Source organism: Lichenostomus cassidix, chromosome 3 (assembly GCF_008360975.1).
Source record: "Lichenostomus cassidix isolate B80296 chromosome 3, HeHo_3.0, whole genome shotgun sequence".
Lineage (NCBI taxonomy): Eukaryota > Metazoa > Chordata > Aves > Passeriformes > Meliphagidae > Lichenostomus > Lichenostomus cassidix.
The window spans coordinates 28,402,067-28,416,492 of record NC_139483.1 but is presented as its reverse complement, the minus strand read 5'-3'; the positions used below and the strand labels follow the sequence as shown (position 1 = coordinate 28,416,492).

General features: G+C 40.8%; 1 protein-coding gene across 3 annotated transcripts in view; it reads left to right on the top strand.

Annotated features, from left to right (window-relative positions):
* The window catches only part of DAAM2 (dishevelled associated activator of morphogenesis 2), a 223,546-nt gene that overhangs the window by 194,351 nt on the left and 14,769 nt on the right, over positions 1 to 14,426 (top strand). For all 3 annotated transcript variants that reach the window (XM_085055065.1, XM_085055064.1, XM_085055067.1), the window contains 7 exons: positions 2,242 to 2,326; positions 3,905 to 4,011; positions 4,714 to 4,802; positions 5,565 to 5,733; positions 7,510 to 7,617; positions 9,000 to 9,060; positions 12,651 to 12,782. In XM_085055065.1, coding sequence (XP_084911191.1) covers positions 2,242 to 2,326; positions 3,905 to 4,011; positions 4,714 to 4,802; positions 5,565 to 5,733; positions 7,510 to 7,617; positions 9,000 to 9,060; positions 12,651 to 12,782 — 751 coding nt within the window. The remainder of the gene's footprint in view (positions 1 to 2,241; positions 2,327 to 3,904; positions 4,012 to 4,713; positions 4,803 to 5,564; positions 5,734 to 7,509; positions 7,618 to 8,999; positions 9,061 to 12,650; positions 12,783 to 14,426) is intronic.

The window sequence follows — 14,426 nt, the reverse complement described above, 5'->3', positions numbered from 1 at the left end:
CTTGGGGCTCTCAATTATTTTTGAACAGAAGATGTTTTCAAGTGTATTTAGTGCTGATGAATGGCAGCAAAGAGAGGAGCTTGGAATCCTTGGGCTTCTGGACAGAACAGCAAGATTAGTGGTAATATACACAACACTGTTATGTTGAAGTACCTCAAACCTTTTTATTTGGTCCTGTTTGCTGCATCCCCAGACACGCACAGAGGTCCTTGCACAGTGCAATGGGTGGCCAGTGTAGTAATTTCTTGAGTTATTTGCATGGAAAACACATGAAACTCACCCTGATTCTTTTTAACCTCTGTGAAAGTAGCAACAAAACCTCTCCATGCTGGTGATAATGGGTTGCTTTATTTCATTCCCTCTCACAGACTGTGTGCCTGTGTTACAAAATATGTCTAATCTGCAGACTCCAGATTCTTGAAGATGCAAAGGTGCTCTCTAAAGGAAAAATAACCAACAAAATGTAGCACTTTAAAAACTTCAGGCACCAAATTTTTTGGGCATGTGTGTATTTGTCTCCTAGGGACCTCACCCACCGCCACCAATTTCAGCCCTTATCTGGATCAGTGTTTGATCAGTTCAGTGTCACGTAGCCATGGACTCTACATTTCATTATTTAGGCCAGTAGTAACCCTTCCATTTTCTGATTGAAGCTGTAGGGCTTTATGCAGAACCCCATGTACTGAAGTTTGTGTTTTTGATCCAGAGTCAAACTGATGACCTGAAGTAAAAAGTTTCCAACCTTTTCATTATAAAACTTTTAATCCTTATATCTCATCTGAACATGGCCCAATCATGAAGCTTTTCTGGAAATTTGGTACTTTATCTTGATCAGCTGGTATCAATTTGCCCTCCTTGTGGAAAGAAGACATGATGACCAACTAGGAGCACAAAAAGAGCAATTAGTTTAGAGATATACTACTTACAAGATTTCAAATGTCTGTTGATTCATATTTTAGTTTCCAGCTGTTGGTTATATTGGGCAATATTAAAATGTTTTAAGTTCCTTAGATTTAGTAATATTTCCTGTCTGTAAAAACAGAGCTTTTACTTTTGCTTTTACCTAGTTCCAAAAATATGATTCCATCCAAATGCCAATGGTAATGTGAAGTTTCAACATGGAACTTCTTCTTAGCACTGAAGACAAAAACATTTTGCCTCATGCATCAGCCTGTCTCTTATTTATATTTGCATTTTCTCTTTCTACTGTTAATTAGTTACATTGATTGTAGAAGGTCCATGGAGACTGTAGACTTCACTCCTCAAATATTTCTTTTTACACTCTACTGTTTCAGTCCCAAAACTGAAATTTTCTTCTAGATAGCCTTTCCTTTATGGTTCATTTCAATATTCCCTACTCTGCTGAAATGAATGAGTGTCAGGGGCTGGGGTTGGTGGGGTAGAATTTCTCACTGTGCATTTCTTTGTTGACATATGCTCTGAGAACCACCAAGTTCATTTCAAGTATCCATCAAGCAATGTCTTGTTTATCACAAATTTTGACTCCTCCTAGTCTGCCCTGTATTTCATGTGGAGACCTTGAGATTTCTTTTTTTTACTGATTCTGTGTTCAGTTGTAGCTGATGACCCTTACTCATTACACATAGACAGGAGTAGGTGTAAGGAGAGTGTAATCTTAGTGCCTCAGATAACATCAAAAAGCTCTTGTTTTCAGAGCTTGTTTCACATTGGATACGAAACATGGACATGTAGATGCTGTCTGTTCCTTTGTCACCTGTCACTGCTGACAGAGGGAACTTACCCAGAACAAGCAGTTTTCTTGCAAGAAAACCCATTCTCAGTAAGGGAGTTTTCACTCCCATTATTTGTTACTCTGGGAGATGCTTTAATATTCACAAGTCAGGGTGTTACATGAGCTCACGGCCATAAGTCATATGGACATGAAGTTCCACAGCAAAAGATTTTAATGAGGGAGGTATCTGGTATGGGGGAACTTGGAAGCACTTTTGATCTATGAGGACCTAATTGTTTTTAATTACCATCTGATTTTTGATGTGTGTTTGATTAGCTGAAGAGGATAAAAAGATACAGTCCATAAAATCCCTGTCTTTAGAACTGATTTGTTCTCCTTACTGAATATTCTAGAATAGCAACTTCCCAGTGGAGCTCGCTGTGGTTGGTTTATGCCTGTTTAGTGCAATGTTTCAGGCTTCCTATTTTCTGAATTGTCAGAGTCACTTAAGCTTTGGGCTAATGGTACGATGTTGATACTTTTGAAAGGCTGAAGCTTTCTAATGAAGAAATCAGACAAGCAATCTTGAAGATGGATGAACAAGAAGACCTAGCGAAAGATATGCTTGAGCAGGTGAGAAAGATTAAAGTGAGATATAACTTATTTTTAGGTCCTTCACTGCCTTTTCTCAACTGAATGTATTACAGGCTCTGCTGGGTCATCTGCAGATTCAAACTAGGCCCTGTCATGTCAGTGGAGCTGCACATGGGAGCATGAGTAAAGTATTTTTCCCAGTGTTGTCGGGTATGCCTCTGTCATGTAACTGTATTTGTATCAGGTCGATTTCATATGTTTTCTCTTCTTGATGCAAAATTTGCATGATTATAGGTGGTATGAGGTTTCTTTTCATGTCCTCTCTTTTCCCATATTTTTTCCTATCTCTAATTTTTCCTGCTGATTATTTGTTGTTGTGGTTGTTGTTGTTGTTGTTGTTTTCCTTATCTCTTTTCTTTTCTTTTGCTTCATCTCCCATCTCTGCCTGCAGCTTTTCTATCAGGAAGTGCCAGGAACCAGGCCATGTAGGTCAATGTTTAAAGCCAGGACTAGAAGGGATCTCACATTCAAACTAGAACAGGAACACTAGAAGGGGAATCAGGCATCCCCAGCACTTGACTGTGTAACTTGCAAGGCACAAAACCCCACTATTAAACCACCATTGCCCAATTTCCATTTTTAGAAGGTGACAGATGGTGCTTTGACCAAAGAGACATGTGATAAAGTTCCTTAGGAGTGTGCAAAACATTATAATTATGAACTGTCTAATAAATGTGATTCCTTCTTGCAGTGCAGTGACAGTATTTAATCATGCACAAAAAGCTTTTCCATTTTGGAAATTTAAAGCCTACTTGTCATGTTATCTGGATGACTACAGCTGCTCCAGAAGTCACTGCAAGCTTCTGATGCCCCACACCTTTGAATATCACATATTTGTGGAGTGCAGTAAAGTATTAACAAGTGGTAGAAGGCAAAGTGCTTGATATCCCTTGTGAGCAGTTTTTGTGGGTGTGTGCTGAGGCTGCGTGCAAGGCAGTATTTATAACCATACTAAAGCACAACTACCACCAGATATGTCAAAAATCTGTCAAAGTATGAGCTTTTAAGGTCAGCATATGAATAGCAGCCAGTGTCAGATGCATATCCAGTTGCTTGGTTATTGTTTATTGTTTCAGCAGTGTAGGGCATACCCGAGAGAGATAGATGAGGCTTTGTGTGTACTCTACGATAGGCACTATGGGTACTTCACACTGTTTGGGACACATCCTGCTCTTGTTTGCACCAATCTAAACTCCAAGTAGTGCTGTGGGAATCAAGTTGTCTCAGTATTTCCTCTTGGGTAAGTTGCAGTAGCAGTTGGCCTTTAGGATTTTGAAATGGGAAATTCCCCATAGAATTAAAAATTAATCTTAGTGGGGTCAGTGAAGGATAAAGACAGAACAGCAAGCAAAGGTTTAGAAAAGGTCAGTTCTGTAGACACAGCTGCAGTTTTTTGAAGTTACAGTCACATGGCTGAGTCAATGTAATGCTTCCCAGTGGTAGCAGAGAAATCTGAGGGCTCTCTCCCTCCACCAGGGTTTGTTTGTGCCCCTCTGTCCCCCTCTCATTTTCCTTGGATCTCGCATCTCAGTGTTTGGTTTGTGTCTCTCACTCCAGCTACTGAAGTTCGTTCCTGAAAAGAGTGATACTGACCTGTTGGAGGAGCACAAACACGAAATTGAGCGCATGGCCCGGGCAGATCGTTTCCTCTTTGAAATGAGCAGGTCTGTTTGATACATTATGGGAGAGTTCATGCAAGACTTCTTGGAAGCAGCTGTAATTGTTATTGAAAATGGATCATCTGGCACTGGGGGGGAATGTGCAAGATGTGGGCCAGCATTATACCCTGTGTTTGCCAGAAGCCCATGAATGTTACAAATATTTCCGTTCATGACACAAACTTTATTGACAAGAAACACTCTCTGTGCATAGGGCCTGTCCCCTGACAGCAAACAGAAATCTGCCTCCTCTGCCTAAATTTGTTCACCAAAAGGAATGCAGATCCAAGTATCAGATGTAGTGTAGCCAGGGGTCAGGATTTCATATAAATGCCTTTTTCCATTTAGCTATGTCATCTCCTCATCCTCTGACCCTCTTTCTTGTTCCAGCTTTGCTACACCCGTAATGAGGATTAACATCTTGTTCTGCTAATTGAGGTGTAGCTAGCATCTCCCATGACTCTTGTATTTTGAAAGTAGTGGGAATTCTTCCAGTTCCTTTTTGGCTGAGATCAAAACATAACTTGAGGTCCACTATTTTCATAACAAGGTTGATTATATGGTGTTATATATTCGAACTATGTCCATAATCCCATGCCTAGGCTTCATGGGACTGAACATCCAACCATTAAATTATGTGGGGAGCATACTGGCCCTGGGCTTCTAGAGTTCCAGTTCAGTGTTGGCTTTCCTCTGCCCTTCATGCAGGATTGACCACTATCAGCAGCGGCTGCAATCATTATTCTTTAAGAAGAAGTTTCCAGAGAGGCTGGCAGAAGCAAAACCAAAAGTGGAAGGTATGGTTAATAAAGATTTTGCTAAGAGTTGGGCAGAGGGACAGTGAAGGTCAAGACAGGCTTGTCTTCAAAGGAGGTGCTGTTACATGCATACTATGTTTGTAGAGCCAGTGAACCCAAGGCATGTCATATCCTAAGAAATTAATTCTGACACTCTTCATTCACCCATTGACTTAATAAAGTCAGTTTCATGATTGTTACACTGTAAATATGACCTGACAGATGTGACAGCATGCTATCAGGCTGTGCTGAGCTGCCAAAAACTTTCATGGCCTTTCTTTACAGGTCAGTCTTGTCACCCCCAAGTCCTTGTACCTTCCCTCTTCAAAGGGCATTTGGAATATATGCCTCAGGACACTGCCTGGGAATGTGTAACCTAGAAGCAGGGGAGGTGTATGGCTTCTGTACCACATGAATGGTTATTGCAGAAAAGAGTGTATTCTACTCTGCATTTTCAGATGAGCTCAAGTCTTCCCTCTGTTCTCACTGGCTGTGCTTTTAGAGCATGAGGTCCAGGAGAACAGCCTTAATGCTGCTTTCAGGGGAGCTTCCTACAAGCTAGATGTAGTGCATTGTCCTTCCAGTTGCCCTGATTCTGGGGGTATGGGGGTGCAGGAAGGACTGTACACAAACAGACAGTGTTGCAGCATTTGTTGTGCAATAGTTAGATGAGCATTTCAGGGTACTTCAAATTATGGGCCAAAGCATGTTAAAAACATCCACTGCGCAATAACCTGTTCTTCTCTTTTCTCTCTTTTCAAGCCATTCTTCTGGCATCCAAAGAACTCATCCGAAGCAAGCGTTTGAGGCAACTCCTGGAGGTAGTTCTTGCCTTTGGGAATTACATGAACAAGGGCCAAAGGGGAAGTGCTTATGGCTTCAAAGTCTCCAGCCTGAACAAAATTGCGGACACCAAATCCAGCATAGACAGGTAGGGTAGAAGGTACTTTGCTTACTGTGCTGCTGCATCTCTTATCATAGTAATGAAAATGGGGTTTTGTTTGGTTTTAGCTCTGTAGACAATTGAAAATAATGTTTTATTTGGCACTTAAGTAGTGTTTTTCACTCTAGAAGATTCTGCAGCAATTAAGACCAGCTATTAACACAGCAACCAAATTCTGCCATTTCTCTGGATAATGCACATCTGATGTTGCATTGTGTTTCTGCAACCCTGTGCAAAGATGACAAAATGTAGTATTTCACAAATAACTGAAATAAGTTTAAGGAGAAGGAGGATTTCTGTGGAATTTGCCCTTTATACCAAAGTTTTATGGCCATGGTTTTGCAAAGAAAGAAAACACAAAAAAATCTGAGCACAATTTTGCATCTCCTGTGAAACATGGCATATGTTTCTGATGCATGACTGTCATAAACTTTCTCTCTATGTACACCACTAATGAAACCACAAGGCATAGCTCAGAGAGACTGATCCTGGTTGTATCTAGGGCAGATTAGGAAAGCAGCTGTTTTTGGGAATGTGGAGCTTACTGTTTATTGACATGGACTGCAGGTCTTTATAGTGTCACCCTATGTTTTGCTCCATGTCCCCAAACTGGTTCTGGAAATTAATCCATCTGAGACTGGGGAGAAAATATGACTTTTGGACTCCAGGAGCACTGAGGTTTTCCTTGGAAATCTCTTATGCTAGTTCTTACTAACTTGCAACTTCCTTGAATTTTAAGACCTGCTGAGACCATAGTTGTGGTGAAATGACTTCAGGCTGTGACAGAATGAATGATGGCAGTAAAAAATCATAGGAAATTCATCCCTGCCTAATAGAGTTTGAACTAACAGAGTACTGTTTAGACTACCAAAATGTCCTTTCTATATTTCAAGGCTAAAACTTGTATAGCTAATGTTGAACTTTTTTTTGCCTTGCTATAGCTTGGCTTGATTTTTCCATATAATAAATGTCCTGTGCAGATTCTGTTCTCTCATCAGTTCCCAGAAGCCAGGCTCCAGTCTGTGTGAAGCAGTGGCCATCTGCTGTCTTCCCTGTCAGTTAACTGTGTAACATCCACCTCAAGTAGCTCTTATGGCTGGCTGTTCTCTTTACATGCAGAATTCCTTGTTTACTTTACAAATTTTTTTTACCTTTTCTTGCATCCCTCATGCATTGTCAATTTTATCTGCTCCTACTTGGGCTGCCATTGGTTTTGTTAGTGAGCCTAACCACTGCTAGTAAGCTAAGCTGTTTCATTACTGCAGTAGTTTTCTTTGCAGCTTCTCCAATCTTCAGGAACCTTTCTGTCTTCTTAGTTAACTCTCACGGTTTTTTCCCACATTGCCTCTGAGGGCAGCTTGCTTCACCCTTACAAGTTAATGTCTCTTTAGTACTATTAGTTGTTTGTTCTCCGAAGTGTCTGGTTACAAATATTATACTGGTTGTGCAATTTTCTTTTCTATTACACCATCTACATAGATGGATGGAAGCATGCTGATGTTTCCAGAATAAATTAAGATATAGTATAATGCTTGAGGTTTTAGGAAGGATTGTTCATAAAGGACTAATTCATTTCAGTCAGTTGTACTTTTCTTTTGGTAGCAGAGCTGCTAACTGCTGATACATTGTTTATTTTGTTCAATCAAGCCCATTTCCTACCCAAATATTCTTCACGGATTTGTCACAATCCTTTCACCATCCTTTCCTTCACATGACCATCTTCCTTCTCATTTCTACCTTCTGTTTTTGTTTCGTTTTCTTTAGGAACATTACACTCTTGCACTACTTAATTATGATCTTTGAAAAGAACTATCCAGATATCCTAGATATCCAGTCTGAGTTGCAGCATCTTCCAGAAGCAGCAAAAGTCAAGTAAGTCCAGTGCTATTGCTTCTCAGAGCTGGAGTTCCCAGCGATTTTTGTTAACTTAATTATCATAATTTTTTTCATTTCTGTCTTCTAAAACCAGCCTTACAGTTGTAATGCCTTTGTTGTAGATAACTAAATCGATAGCTTTACTCAGATATGCATATATCTACTTTATTTCAGAATCAGACATTGTAACTAGGCTGGCTGTTGCTTGTAATTCACTAACCAAATTCTATGGTTGTTCATCTAAGTGTGCATTTTTTTCTGGGTAATTGTAGGTTTGTTTCTAAGACAGAGTCAGTTAGGCACAGAAGCTACAGTAAATCTTTTTCAGGAAGGCTGTTCAAACTTTTGCACAAATCAGTCTTGCACAGAAATGTGGAAAGCATCATACTTCCTGCAAAAAATTCAGTGGTCCATTTCTGGAAGTGTTCATGAAGAATAAATATAGAAGCCATCCTCCAAAATACATTTTTTTTCCTTTCTAAAGCACTGCTCAAAAAATATTATGCATATTTACCCAGATGTGATTAGTATAAGAAGCTAGTCCAACTAATGAAAGACAAGTGAAAAATAAATGTATTTTCACACTTAAAGGCATTTATTAAAACTTTAATGTTTTTACTGAGATGTAAGCTACTACTCCCCAAATATTTGGAGGGGGTGCCTCCTGACTCGCAAATAGATACTCACTGGTTATCTGGAAATTAAAGACTTATTTTGCTCATGAGTCCTAGGAAAAATGAGACTCCTGTTTGTATATGATGAGCAGAAATTCAGTGTAACATTTGTGTCTGGGGAAGCATGTATGAACATTAACAGTACATTTCTATGCTCAGTTACAGTGTAAGCTGGCCCAGACTACCATATGGTAGAAGTGTAGATGGAAAAAATAATGTTTGGATTGTGAGGGAGAAAAAAAGTGAATGTACTGCTAATAGGATTTAGTAGTTCTATGGTTCAAGAATCCCATGTAGAGATAATCTGAGACTCCAGGGATGTGTGTGCTAAAGCTGTACTCCTTGCTTATGTGCCAGCTGATCACTGCAAGCTGGCCGTGGGGCAAATGCTCCTTGTTGAAGGGTCAGGCTCAGCTCACAGGGCAGATGTTCTGAGGGCAACCCCCTCTATCTTCCCAGGAAAATCCCAGTCTTCAGTGTGACCACAGGCAAGCAGGGTCTGCCTCATCTTCCGTCTCATACCAAAAGTAGCACAGAGCATTAACAGATCCCCTTCCCCTCGTTTCGAGTCATCTGGCGTGGCTGGTGCCAGAGGCCGGATACCAGACTTGATGGGCCAGTGAGCTGTGCTGCTGCACAGTTCCTGTACCCCTGGGTAACACTGCTCTTTTTGTTTTATCTGCTCTGTGTCTGTCTCCTGTGCAGCCTGGTAGAGCTGGAGAAGGAAGTCAACAACATAAAGACTGGATTGAAAGCTGTTGAAGCTGTAAGTATCTGAAGGTTTCCAAAGCGCCATACTTAAAATATCTCTCTCAGAATCAGGGACACTATATGTTTTATGATAAGATAAAGTGGGCTTTCTTTTTTCATTCCTTTCCATTCCATTTCAGAATGCATTAACCAAGAAAAAACAAATAAAAGCTTCTCATGTGGAGCTCCTGCTGATGATCTTAGCAGAGTTAAGGCTAATGAAAAGCTTGTTTGATCTCAACCTGGAAAGTAAAAGGACAGTCTGACAAATGGCATGGACTGAAAGAAGAAATAAAATTCTTGCTCTTTCTAACTGAGGGATGGATGGCTGCTGAGCAAGTGTTTCACATGGCTCTTGGAGTAGTAGTAAGCAGGTAGTGCTCTGTTGTATGCAACCCTAACCTCTGTCCTAAGCACTCCTTGGGAAGGCAAAGGGAAGGATAGAAACTAGTTAAAGATGAGGCAGCTGAGCTGGCAAGCAAAGCAACAATGGTAGGGTTTTTCCTGCTACTAATGAAAGCCAGTTGTTGGGAATTGCATTGAGTGGTTTCTGTGCAAGAATTACCTATTTACAAGGAACTAACACAGGATCCTCCAGTCCTTCTCATTCACCATGAGATAGACAGTGATGAGTTCTTTATACTTTCATGTCACCTGAGTTTGCTTTGTCTCTGAGGGTAGAGGAAGGGATCTTTGTCCTGTCAGCAGCACCCAGACTGCCTGGCTGTTGCCAGCAGTTCATCATGTAATTAACCAGTGATCCTCCTGTGAAAACAAAAAACTTTCCCAACCTTATTTCTGAATTGTTGGGGTAAGGGAGAATGCAGCAATGAGAAGAAATACTGCTGCATACATGGAGTACAGTGTTTGGGAATTAAAAGCCCCTGTAAAGAGAAGGCTGATACGGAGTTCATGTCATGAAGAGAGGCCCTATTTTTGGCTGCGACAGACAATTCCCCCACTTTGAAATGTGAGTAGCTAATTCTGTTTTGCTTTCTTTCATCAGATTATTTGTCCTTTTGCCTTAACAGCTGATTTTCCTTTTTTCCGTGCATGAGTTCCATGAGCAACCTCTCCTTCCCATACAATCACCATCTTCCTGCCTCTGTCTTCTCCTTGCCATGGTATTTTTCTTCTGAGGTTGCCAGCACCTCCCAGTCTGCTTGCTCAGTTCGTGGTTTTCTGGCGTGTAAAAAGCAGCACTGTAGCAACAATAGAAGATCACTGTCAGGTGGAAGGGGGAGGAGGGGAAGGTGTGATTCTTGATTCTATTCCAGTGTGTTCTCACCACAGCCTTGGCTCCAGTGACTGGTGTTTCTTCAAGGCCCCTTAAGAATAGAAAGCTAAAAATAGTTTCACAGTCAGATGTTCTTAAAGGTACTACTAACCATTTGCCTTCCTGGACTTGCAGCTCACTTCTTTGTAAAAATGAGATACATTCATTTTCAAGACATTCATGCAGCTGTTGCCTTTGTGTAGGATGCTCCCAAAAGGACAGATAAGTAGTGGAAGGGAATTCTGTCAGCAGAGCCCTTCTCTCACACAGCAAGGAGATCACAACCACTGCTTGAGAAACGACTGCCATGGCTGAATCATTTCATCCCTCTGGAGAACCAGCAGCCCAGCCCACCAGGGCCAGTTCCGGCCTCTGTTGTGCTACCATGATTAGTAGAGACCGTTTCTAGAACATACAGAGGAATTTGTTATTCTTTAGCATTTCTCTCAGGCTGATTACATAGTCATACGGGTTACTTGTGTGGTTTTTAAGTTTTTTTGTATTTTGGGATAATTATTCTGCAGGGAAGACTGAATTTGAAATTGAAGAGCAGACCACCTAATCTTAATTTTACTTTGAAAAACACTGCTCTCCAGTAACAGTCCCAAATGTCATAGCTTTCAACAGTGAGTAAGATGACAGAATTGTTATACTCACCTGCCAGAGGGAGAGGGAAGGAGAGAGTGGAGCAACTTTCAACTAAAATAAGCTTAAAAATTAGAATGGAAGAGAGCAGCTGAAAAAAATATGCATAATTCTTAGAAGCATGGGAAGTGACATTTCTTGTATTTGTAAGGTCCATTTCAAAGTGATTATAACATAGAAACAATTCACTGCAAAGTGATGTACTGCACAGTCCTCCCAGGACTCCTTGTGATGTGTTAGGAAAACCAGCAGAGAAGAGGATGTAATATAAAGCAGGGGAAGTAGCACTTCTTTAATGTGGGCTTTCTCTAGCCACCTTCTCATGGCTCTTCCTGCCCCTCTTCTGCATTGTGGTCTTTCCTTGTTGTGGTTGCATTCTCTTTCCAGCTCACACCAGACCAGAAGATATATCATGTCTTATTTCAGATTGTTGATGGCCAAAGTAATCCTTGGCATTCAGCAGCACTGTGTGGAGCAAATCCCAAGATGTTTTTCAGCACAGATCCTTATAAACCTGCCCATAGATGCTTATAAACCTACCCACTTGGCTCTATGAACTACTATTTTGACAACCAATAACAGAGAGCACCCAACATGCATGGAGCTAGAGCTGCAGCCAGCACAAAAATATTTTTTCCAAAGGGAACAGAGGGTCAGATCGTAACTTGACCTGCTGCTTCATGCTGCTTTCCCTACTGAGAAAGTCAGGCTTTATCATTCCCACTGATTATTCAGCTGAGAATAAAGATGAGGCCCAGATTACGATTTCATTGTCCCCACGAGACTGTCAACAGCACACAAGCCAAGCACAGGCATGGGAGACTTCCAGTCTCACTATAAATTAGTCAGTTTGAGGAGTTCTGTAGCTCTCTCTGTGCTTCAATCACGGTGATTAAAGTAAGGGAAGTGATAGCTATGGGTAATCTTGGCTTAAAACTAAAAAACTTGAGCCAGAAAGAAAGATTCCTTCAACTTATTTTTTTCTTTTTGTAGGTAGCAGACAAATAGATCTTAGATTCCTATGATTTTATGTATTCTTTTTTCTTTTACCATGACTCTTCTTAGCACAAAAGCCCCAGTTTATAACTCTGTCACTTTTGTGGCACAGAAGCTAAGGCTTAGCAGGGTGCTAACCAGTGTTGCACCTGACACCTATCTGCTTGTTCTTTCACTGGGAAAACCAATTTTGATGTCTTTTTCCTGTTCACCTAGTGCTTATCAGAGAAATAAAGGGGAGATCTGAAGCACATTTCCCCAAGTATACAGTGTTTTGATTCACCATGGGAAGAGAGGATGGAGCAAAACTCACTATTAAAACTTAAATTCACCTGCTCTGCTACACAGAGCTCTTTATTATTTGTCATTTTGCATAAGAAAAAAATTCAGCACTTCATGTAGTTGATGCTTAAATTACAAAGTTACTTTAGAAATGTAACATGTTGATGACTTTTTTGGGAGTGGTTGTTGTTTGAGGATAAGTAAAACTGTAATATAGGACCTTCCTTCATGCCACCTTGACCTCCTGTTTTATGCCTAATAGGCAAAACTCTGACTTAGAGCTCTGGATGAATGTGGGAGCAGAGCATGCTCTGCAGTGAATGAAATAGATGGGCTTCCCTGCTCCCTTCCTCATCAGCATGGAATCTTTGACTCTTACTTGTCTCTATCTCTTACTTCTCTTTCAGGAACTTGATTATCAGAAGAGACGCATGCGAGAATCAGGGGACAGGTTTGTTCCCGTCATGAGTGATTTCATCACTGTGGCCAGTTTCAGCTTCTCAGAGTTAGAAGACCTTCTCAATGAAGCTAGAGACAAGGTAAGAATTCCTTCCAAAGTGTTTAGAGTTTCACCAGCTCAGTCAAAAGCCTGAATTACAATGGAAACAGTGATTTAAGGTGCTGGGACTGAAGTGAAAATTTAATAGGCACTGAAAATTGTTTAGGCTGAAGTTTCTTATTTTTTCTAATGTGGTCTATATGCATTTATAACATATTTCAGGATTAAAAGAAGGATCGGTGCTCTTACCCACTTCTTTCTAATCTTCCTTAATATTATTCTTGTGTGGCATAGAATTACAATGGCAGTATCCATAACAGGATACCGCACCTTGCCATGGTGTGGAAGGGATTGCCTTTTAAGCCATTTGCTGAAAAATGGGTCCTTTGTTAGTGATGGTGACTTCATATCTTTTTACCTTCTGCTCCTGACTGCATTCCACTCTGCTAATTCAGCTGAGAACATCTGTGCTTTGTCTCTGTCCTTTAAAAATGTACCTCTGGGTAGTTTGGTGTCCTGGTTTCAGCTGGGATAGAGTTAATTTTCTTTTTAGTAGCTGGTACACTGCTATACCAGATACGCCTGATCTTTTCCACTTACACTTCTCCTCTAAAAGGTGTTTTTCAGTACAAAGATAAAAAATCCCAAATGTGTGTGGTTTGTCTGATGTCCTTGGATTCTTCTTACACATCCAGAACCATGTGCATGCTATTCTTCAGGTGCTGCTGCAATCATTTTGTCCTTTCACTGTCTGCATTTCCATTACCAGATTGGTACAACTCAGGAGGTGCTTGCTCTTTGCTGATGGCTGGAGTCTGGCACTAATCCCTCTGTCTCTCAGCTGAATGAGGAAGAATTTATATGAAAAGATCATAAGCATATGAAAATGTTTAGAGAAGAGCAAATTCTAAAGTAAATGATATGTAATGGCAAATCTGCCCTTGTTGGCTGGCATGTTAAAAGTGCTTGGCTTTATGAAGAAAATGTTTTATTTCTTTTGGATTGAATTGTTTCCACTCTGGTGTCAGTCCTTGTAGTGTTAAGGGACCTATTGCATTACTAATGAAAGCTGTGCTGTTGGAGCAGTAGGCCTTAGATTTTGAAAATATAGGCTGAGGATCTGGACAGTAAGATTCCTCACTCATCCAGTTCCTCTACAGTAGTGCCATTTTGTGATTCAAAAACGTTTTCTTGCTGTGGAGATAAACTTGGTAATAGTGACTTGCAGCTGCAAACACAGGAGCCACTGGCCGTCAGTGAGGGCTGCCCTGGCAAACACCAGTGGGGCAGTGCTATTGCAACACTCAGAAAGCAAAGCTGGGCAGTCTAACACCACTAGGCTTGTAAAAAAATTCTGGGGAGAATAACATAACTAATTTTTTCATAGAATCATAGAATGGTTTGGGTTGGAAGGGAGCTTAAAGGTTATCTGGTTCCAAGCTCCTCTCCCCAGCCATGGGCAAGGACACCTCCCACTAGATCAGGGTGCTCAGAGCCTTCTCCAGCCTGACCCTGACACTTCCATTTTTCATTGTTGTCATTTTGCTCAAGAAGATTCAAACTACTTCCAGTATGATAAGGTCCTCACCACACTGGCTTTCCAAGCACAAAAAATATTCTACATTCTATGACCCCACTAAATTGACTGAGAAAAGCTTGGGGGCTTCCATATTATGACTGGGTA